Raw genomic sequence first — 10,049 nt, 5'->3', positions numbered from 1 at the left:
TTCCGAGGCAGTATCACTATGGAAGTAGATTGCCCAACCTTCCTTCTGAGGAGTGGCTGGTGGGTTTGAACCATCAGCCTTCTGGTTAGCAGTCAGCTGCCGTAGGCACCACGCTACCTGAGGTCCCAGTTAATTATGAGTGATGTTATTTCTGTATAGTCAAAAATAGCATTCAGTTTGTTTGAAATATTTAATTAAGTTTGGAGTAGCAATGTATTTTCCCTGCTGTAGGATGTAATTTACTTAGCCATTGACTCTTTGAGCTAATAAAGTAATAAAATTAGAAAGGAATCAAATCTGAATGTTGAGTTTTATAAGGTTTCTCTCAAATTTATCATATTTTTTAAAGTCATTTCAAAACTTATGAACAAGGTTTTATTTCATTATCATAAAAATGTGAGTAAAATGTATGTATTAATTATAGCCTTTCAGTGCAGCAAGACATTGCTTCTTATAAGTTGGTATTTGAATTTTATAACCAATCCAACAAAATTGGTTCACTTTAAATACCCAGAAGTATCAGAAATTGCCAATTCTATATCCCTGAACAAAATTTAACCTAGAATTAATTTCTTACCAATGAATTCCAACTAAATAGTAACAAAGAAGAAGGGTTTTTGTGTTTCTTGTATAAATTTGAGCAGTACCTGTTCATTGGACTGGTTTATAAAAACAGCAGACAAATCTAAGTTCTTATGTAAGTTATATGTGTATTTTAAGATGAGAGTGGTGTTTATGGGTGATAGTTTTCTGCATTGTAATACAGAAAGGTTTTGAGTGGAGGTAACTATCACTTTGTTGTTAGTTGCTATGGAGTGGATTCAAACTCATGGTGACCCCGTGTGTTTAGAGTAGAACTGCTCCATAGAGTTTTCTGAGACTGTGACCTTTTAGAAGCAATCTCCAAGACTATATTTGGAGGTACCTTTGTGTGGATTTGACCACCAGCCTTTTGGCTAGTAGTCATATACTTAACCATTTGTACCACCCATGGCTTCCTAATTAATAGCATTACAGAGAACAAAGTACATTAGACAAAAAGGCAAGAGACCTTGGTTTTAATTCTGTCTTTGCCATTGACCATATATGTATGTAAGTGACCGAGTCCTAGAAAATTTATGAATTTTTTTCAATTTTAGAATTTTTTCTTATTGTTAAAAAATGTTCACAAAAGTAGATAGTATACAACACCCATGAAGTTACTACCCAAACCATCTTCAATTTGCTGTACTTTTTTGCCTTGTCCACCCCTGTTTTTCTTTAGTGTTTTAAAATAATCCCAGATATTGTGTTGCTGTTGTTGTTATGTGCCGTTGAGTCGGCCCCGACTCATAGCGACCCCTCCTTGGGTTTCCGAGGCAGTATCACTACAGAAGTAGGATTGCCCAACCTTCCTTCCGAGGAGTGGCTGGTGGGTTTGAACCGCCAGCCTTCTGGTTAGCAGTCAAGTGCTTTAGCCACTATGCTACCAGAGCTCCTCATAAGGCATCTAAAAAAGATATTTTCTTACAGTCATATTACCAGTATTACACCTAGTAAAATATTTAATATTTTCTAACACTCAACCCATATTTATCTTTGATTACCTAAAAAAATGTCACTTCGTAGTTTAATTTCTTTCAATCAAGATCCAAACAAAATCTATTCATTCCATTTGGCTATATCTCTTAAGCGTCTTTTGTAATCTTATTAATCTCTAATAGTTTCCTTCTCTTTTTCATCCAATTTCCATGCTGTTGTCTTCTTGACAAAATCTAGTTGGTTGTTCTGTAGAGTTTTACAAATTTTAAATTCCCTGTTTGTTTGTTGTGACATTGTTTAACAGTTTCTCTGTCCCACATATTTTTTGAAGACTTGAAGTTGCATATAAAACTTCTATTAGATTTTTAAAAGCCCGTTTCTGTTGAGTCAGTTCTGACTTACAGCAACACTATAGGAGAGAGTTGAACTGCCCCATAGGGTTTCCAAGGCTGAAAATCTTTATGGATGCGTTCTGTGTGTTTTTCCTGTAGAGCAGCTGGTGAGTTTGAACCACCAACCTTTCGGAAATCAGGCAAGTGTTTAACCAGTATTATTACTTTTAGATATAATAGTAATAATAATATATCATTCCAAGAAGCACATATTGTCTGATTATCTCAATTTAGTGATATTAACACTTTTCCCCAAGTAGTTATAACTCTTTGTGAGGTTTAATATTTCACTATTCTTACTTTTTAAAGATATCTTCTAAACACTAGAGAGAAAATTTTAAAAAGACCAATAAATTTTATACTGTTTATAATTACCATATGTGGATTCATTGTACTTTTTTTTTAAAATAAATTAAATCTAAGATTCACGGTGGTGTCTTATTGTTGTTAGGTGTCATTGAGTTGGCTCTGACTCATAGTGAGTCCAGGACGACAGAACGAGACACTGGTCTTGTACTGTCCTCATAGTCCTTGCTGTGCTTGATCCCATCATCACAGCCACTGTATCTGGGGTCTTAGTGATGTTATTTTTCCTATGTCTTAAAACATTTACTATTTCAAACATTCCTCAATTATTCCTAACTATGCCAAGAACTAAAATAATAAAACATCATTGAATTGCCTGTAGAATAATGGTTCAATAGGAAACAAATAATTACTCTTATATCACCCTTGGTTTTCTTTTTCCCTGCTTTACCAAAAGCATCACTGTTAAGTTTTATTTGACCGTTACTAGAATTGGTAAGGATCCCTGGTGGCACACTGCTAAGCACTCAGCAGAAGATCAGTGGTTCGAAGGGAGGTCCAAGGGAGAAAAGCCCTGGCGATCTGCTCTGTAAAGATTAAAAAACAAAAAACCAAACTCACTGCCATCAATTCGGTTCTGATTCATAGCAACCCCTCCTTGAGCTGGAGTTGGAATCAGCTGTGAATTGGAATCAACTCAATGGTGCACAACAGCATTAATATTCTGAGCGCTCAACTCACTAGTCAGTGGATGTATTGTTTGTTGAATCTTTACATCTAGGTAGCAATCATCAACCTTTCTCTGGGTTACTTACTAGTGGGAGATAAGTTGTAAATTGAAATAAGGTGTTTGCATGTATGTATGTGTGTGTTTTTAAATATATATAGATTTAAAATTTAAATATATATGTGTACATTAAGCATTTTTTGGGGTCAGTAGGGTTAAGTATTGAAGTATCCTATGATATGTAATAAAAGGGACAAAAGAATACCTATACATCTTTCTAACTTTGGAGAGCCCAAGATTCCTTTTATCACTATTGTTCATTCATTATCTGACCCAGATCAAGGCCCAAATGGTTTATCCTAAAAGAAAAGTGGGAAGGAATTACATTTCTCTAGATGAGTAATAAGGAATAATGACTTAATAGTAGAAATATGTAAATTTATTTGCTGGGAGTAAATGGATTTTGAGGATGAGGTAAATTGAACTTTCTGGTAGCTGATGAACAGAGTTTCAGATCAAGAGAGGGCTACACGAGTGATGAGAGATGGGGTAATACTTTGTCCTTCTTTGGGGTCTTGGCAGCATTAACTTGAGGAATGATGCTGGTTTTAATTACCTGTTTGCCTAATAGAAAATATAGATGTTCTACAGATTGTTGTGATGCCAATGCTAACACTATTATCATAATTTCTATATCATATATTATTTCCAGACATCTCTAAGAAGTAAACAACTTGTTTAACTTGAATGCTATTTGTAAAGCTGAAAAATGCCAACATGAACCATCAATAGGTGTGAGGCGATATCACAAAAAAAGGGGAAGGGGAAAGAAGCATATGGGAAGAAGATAAAAGAAAGGAAATGAAATAGAGTACGTGAAAGAGCTTTAATGGGAAGAAAAAAAAGAGGGGGTACATATTGTTTAAGGGCTACTAAGAATTCTTTTAGATGTTATATCCTGAAACTTAAGCTAGTGTTTGTCTAGCAAAACATACAATAAAAAAATATATATATATATATATTAGTGTTAGTAATGTTATATAGCAGTCTAGTGCTTTTAAGTATTAGCATTGCTTTTTTAAGATATTGGTGATAAAATGTCCTTGGAGTAAACTACTTTAGATTTTATTGGTAATAAAAACTAAAGAATTGTTTATGTAGATATTAACTATAGAAAATTTCCTTTTTTAGAGTATTTTTTGGTGAACCAAATGAAGTATAATGAAACATAAAAGAGAAAATTTAAAATTTAATTTATAAGAAATCAAGAGTGTATAACAGACAACGGCTTGCACTTCTGTTAAGGTTTAGTGTGAGGTTATAGGTCAGGGTACTAATAAGAGTGTTTGGGATGTCTGCTGCCATGAAACAAAATGGAAACTTGATTGATAGCTAGAGAGTTGAAGGGAGAGAGTGTGGTGGAGAAAGCAAAGGTCAGGGAGCCATTTCCCTTCTCTGTATGTATAACGATCAGCTCTCTCCAAAACAAAATGTAGATGATATTGATCAATATGGCATATGTTGTGCACATTTCTGTGAGCATAGTGAAATGTCATTATATATGAAGTTGTAATAAATGTTTTTGTATTTTGAAAGGTAGAATGAAATAGTTTACAAAAATTGATGATAGTTTTGATACCAGATTTAAAGAAGCTCTGGAGTACCTTGTTTAATTTTATGGTGAAATATGTATGGTTTTGGTTCATAGCAAAATATTAACATTTTATTTTTAAAAACGAATTTTGAAAAAGTTGTGTAACATAAGTGTCTCATATTACTTACTTTGTAATTTTTTTATTCTCTTTAAAATAGGTCTGGTTTGCATGAAGTCTAGTAGTTCAGTTGTGGAATTGGTTATGCTACTGTGTTCACAGGTGAGTGACAAGAATAAATGCTGAATTGAAAGAAAGTAAATTCTTACATGGATTTACACTGGTAAAACACAGACAGCTTTTCTGTAATAGCATTTTGAGTTTGCAGTTTTAAAATAATCTTATTTGTGTTACAAAAGGATTACTTCTTGTTTTTGATGCTAGTATATTAATGATTTTTAAAGCAAGTTCTGAGAAATCTAACTAGATGATATGGGAAATAAGAGTTTTATAGAGTCGAATTAAAAATGTCAAGATTATACATAACCTTGATCTTGAGATGACTAAATTATTTCTTTGCTGTGTATATTAAATTTATAGAAATAGATTTATTTCTATACTTTGTGAAGGGGCACTGTGGCTCCCTTGGGAGTAATGGTTTTACTTCCCTTTTGTGCAGAGGTTATAAAATGAGTGAGAAATACTTTTGAATCCTTGTCATGGCTAATTATTTTTGACATACACAATAGATTTGGGAAAACTTTAACAAAAACAAGGCAGCTATCATAATAAGGTGTGAAAATAAATTCTTAAAAGCAAAATTACTTTCAATGTTTAGAAACCATGTACTTGATGTAGTAAACTCTAATGATTTTTAAAAAACCTAAATAAAAATAATGTTTCCTGTAATGTTTTCTTTTCAGTTTACCAATTAAACAGATGAATGTTTTTATTGAGAGTTTTCTTTGTAGTCTTTTAAAAATGATACCTTGATGGTAGTAAATTCTCCTACTTAAAACTTTAAAATAGCCCTTTTTAATAGAAAGGGTATTGGTCCAGAGGTCAAGGGTTCTGACCCATTTCAAAACCTTTGACCTTCATTTACAACTCTCATGGTTTACTTGCCTGACAAATAAGGATAATGCAAAATTAATGTTTCTTTGCATCGATTTATTCATTTTAGTGCCTATATTGCCAAATTTATTTAGACTGTGCTGATGGACATTTCATGAATACAAATTAAAGAATCATAGAAGGTGTGAAAAATCAATACTATGCATTGTCAATAAAGTGCAATAGGAACAATACTTCTAGAGATACGACTAATGGATTTTTATAATGAACTTGGTGAAGAGTAGTTATGTTTCTAGTGGGCTTATTACTCTTAGATTTAGTGAGGATCATGTTATTATAACTTAATCATCTCCTTCAAAAATTCCACTTCTTCAAAAGCTGACTGGATAAAATTTCCCATCAAATCATATGATTTGAAATTGCTTGTTTACTTCTTGGAGTGGAATTACCATATGCCGTTTTTATAACTGTGTGACATTACCATTCCTTTTAAGAAGCAGCCATTTACAGTTATAGATGTTTCTTCACAAAAGTATAAATGTGTCACTTACAGTGATAAAATTGTTTCATAGGTAAATTTTGATAATGAAATTTCACTTTGTAGTTTAGGAGTATTGAACATATTTGAATATATTTTTGTTACATGAAAGATACTATAGATACGTATATTACATATTTGAATGTTAAAAACTGAGAAGATAAAGAATGATAGGCTTTAATATACCTATTCATCATTTGTGTCACAGTGCTGTTTAATACTAATCTAATCAAATGGAGTACAAAGATCACTTGGTAAAGTAAGTTGCAAAAGTCAGAAATTCTCAAGGTTTTTTTCTGAATAAAATACATTAGTGGTTATTTGAAGTCCTGAACATTTTTTATGAGGTCTTCAAAAGTTCCATGGCATCTTCGCAAGATGTAGCACAGTGTGAAAAATGATGTGAAAAATGAAGCCAGAATTAGCTCCAGATGTATACAGATTGTTCCGGGGTGATAATTACATTTTTCACTTTGAATTTTCCTAATTCAAAGAGGTCAGCTTGGCAATCACAAAAGTGATTTATTTTGTTAAGAAGTGAACTGTCTTTTTCTACATGAAAGGTTAAGAGATATGAAATTGAATTTCAAGTAGACATTTTGCAGATACTGGGTGGGGATGGCTTGAATGTGATTGATATTTTTTTTCTTTTTAGTCTCAGATAGTGTGGGAAGTGAAAAGCTACCATCTTGCTAAAATTTTAATTAATATTTTAAGAGGAGATGGAGAGGATTGAGTGCCAAAGATCGAAAGATCAGGTCAAAAACTCCCTTTTAATCTCATAAATAATGGGATATGCTTATGAACCTAACATCTGCAAATTTGATTTAGAACTTTACAAATTAGTTGGTGTTAATTCATGACAATCAGCCATGTCTGATTATTTTTCTTGAATCCATTCAAAACTTACTTTCTTTTTACATTCTTTTTAACAAGGTGTTTAAACAAACCATAATTCATTACAAAAGGGAATTTAGAGCCAAAATTTATGAGGAAATGATCACATTTGATGTGCTGCCAATAAAACTAAACAGATGATCACCACATATTTCTGTAAAGCTTCAACTAGGATTATGTTTATAAATGTCTTCTCATTTATTAATAGTTGATTAGGCAACATTTCTTACTTTGTCCTAGTTAAATTTTAACATTGTTTGGACAAACATTGTTTGTGGCTACAGTTGAAAAGTTTTCCTTACAATAATATTATTACAGTGATGGTTGTAATAGTATGATTGTAATAATATTACAATACAGGCAGTCCCTGGATTACAAACTAGTTCCTTTCCTAAATCTATCTTTAAGTAGAATTTGTACATAATGTGGAACAGTTAGATACAGTTTGTATCTAATATCAGTTATTCAAATGCTTGTCTTAGTATATAGTAGGAGCTCTGGTGGCATAGTGCTTAAGGCATTTGACTGCTAACCGGAAGGTTGATGGTTCAAACCCACCAGCCACTCGGAAACCCAAGGCAGTATCACTACAGAATATGAGTCACTATGAGTCAGATCTGACTGGATGGCAGTGAGTTTAGTTTACCTTTCTGTGCTTTAAAAGTATTAGCAAAACACTCCCTGATATACTAAAACATCTTTAACATAATAATAGAGTAATAATAATAGTAATGTTTTGATGTACGTCCCAAAATAGTACCCATTTATTATTATGAACCATTGTATGCTCCTTTAATATAGTAGGCTTTACAGGGGTTGGCTTATAGCTGTGTTTTGTATATGTAAGTTGGGTATTGGTAACCTGAGGACTACTTTTGAGTGTTTTTGAGTAAACTTAATATGTATTTCATGTTTATTAAATTTATTCATATATTTAATCCTATATAAAATAATACAAAATTTGTTAAAGCTTGAAAGCCTGATTTAAATTCTATTTACATCTTTAAGGGAAGCCTGGTGCTGTACTTGTTAAAGCATTTGGCTGGTAACCGAAAGGTCAATGGTTCGAAGCACCTAGCCACACTCTGCAGGAGAAAGATGTGGCAGTCTGTTTCCATAAAGATTTATAGCCTTGGAAACCCTGTGGGGCAATTTTTCTCTGTCCTGTAGGGTTGCTGTGAATCTAAACTGACTCAATGGCAGAGAGTGTGGGTTTGGATTTTTAAATCTTTATAATAAGACTACATACATTCTTCAGTGAACTGTATATTCTCTGACACACACACACACAAAAATTGAACAAATGCTCATCTGTATTTTTGATTCAGTTTTTCTAGTACAACTCATTTGTGCCCCATAGTTGTTACATATGTGTATTAGCCTTATAAAAATCCAGATGAATTTAGAGAAAACATTAAATAGTTGTTTCAAATAATATTATTTGAGCACTGTATATATTGTTTGTATCTTGCTTATTTGACATTAATATCATTTTTGAAAGAATTGACATTGCATTCAAGGCCACTTTATAAAAGCATTGCGTTGCTCATCCTAATTCAGTCTGACATACATTCCAATAACACTACCTCCCTTCTTGGGTTTAAAGCTGAATTTATGACTGTGCATTGTGAAGTGCATCATTTAAAAATGGTTTCAACCCAAAACATCTAATAAATAAATAATGTGTATGGCTACTCAGTAGTAGACTTTCTAGACTAGAAATCATTCCATCGGATACTCAACAGTCCACTATCGGAGAAGGCTGTCAGATAAATCTTGTGGTAGCTGCATTCATGTCCTGTAAATCACATATTATTGTCTGAGTCTTCTGCCAGGTCATCTATTCTTTTCCCATTTATCAGAAATGCATACAGTATATAGAAAAACTAGAAGCACCTTATAGTCTGGTCTGGCATCCTGTCAGTAATTAATTACTAGCAAAAGTTAATTAAAAATACTTTGTTAGTCTGATGTTTCTTTGAAAAAAAATTCATGAAAGTATACATTACTCTTGCTATTTTGGGAACCATCTCCTTGTGACATAAGGTTTGGTCATTCTTGCCTCAAGTTATTTTTTCCTTTTTTCTTTTTATATCTCTGAATTAATTAATTAAAAAATTCACAATAAGTAACAGATAACAGCATTCTTATATCATTTATGAATTTTTGCCTCATGAGTTTTTCTCTGAATTTTATAGTAAATATCCCTCTTTATCTTATTTCTCCTGTAAAGCATTTTCCTTATTTCTAGATTTCTTTTGGTTTTTGAGTTTGTCCCTTCTGAATATGTGACATTAATATTTAGTTGGGCACTCTGGTCACCTAGTGCCTAAGGCTGGTGGTTCAAACCCACAAACAATTCCTCAGAAGGAATTTTTTTCCTTCTTGTAGTTGTGGTGATTATTTTGAATTTTTTTAATTCAAAGAGGTCAGCTTTTTATTAAAGATTGGATTATTAAAACCACCACTACCAACAACAGCAACTAAAACAAGTCGGCTCTATAGTACGCACAAAGATGTCCTTTATTATTAGGTCTCCCTTCCTGCTTGTATCTCGGTGTTTACCACTTTGATACCGTACGTATTCTTAAGCCATGCTGAAGTATTTAAATTTACTCATAATATTTCTTTGTCTTGTTCCATGCTTTGTCTTTCCCTACAGTGTCCTTTCTTAAAGTTTGGTGGCTCTAAATTGTTGGCTTCTCATCATTCAGATTTAGGTTAATTACCTCCTTCTCTGACTTTTGTATCTGTCTGCAATTGGTATCTCTTCTGTTTATTTTCATCTTAGCAGCCATTATAGAATTTTATTCAAAATTATAATTATACATGCACTTGTTTGTTTACTTGTTTATTGTCAGTCTCTATCTCTGTATCTAGTCTTAATGAGGGTTAAACGATTTTTGTTTTGTCTGTTTAGTGTACTTAGTACCTAGCACAGTCCTGGGATACAGTGGCTGTTCAGTTAACATTTGTTGAATTAAATAAATCATTCAGCTCCC

At 32.7% G+C, this 10,049-nt stretch overlaps 1 protein-coding gene across 1 annotated transcript in view; it reads left to right on the top strand.

Annotated features, from left to right (window-relative positions):
* Positions 1–10,049, top strand: part of LRBA (LPS responsive beige-like anchor protein) — a 1,065,192-nt gene that overhangs the window by 354,399 nt on the left and 700,744 nt on the right. The window contains 1 exon segment of the mRNA XM_042782393.1: positions 4,759–4,820. Within this exon segment, the coding sequence (XP_042638327.1) occupies positions 4,759–4,820 (62 nt within the window).

The sequence above is a fragment of the Orycteropus afer genome, unplaced genomic scaffold, assembly GCF_000298275.1.
Source record: "Orycteropus afer afer isolate SDZICR_OR568_19922 unplaced genomic scaffold, OryAfe1.0 scaffold00297, whole genome shotgun sequence".
NCBI lineage: Eukaryota > Metazoa > Chordata > Mammalia > Tubulidentata > Orycteropodidae > Orycteropus > Orycteropus afer.
Note: the sequence above shows the minus strand (reverse complement) of the source record. Positions and strands in the feature narration are given on the sequence as shown.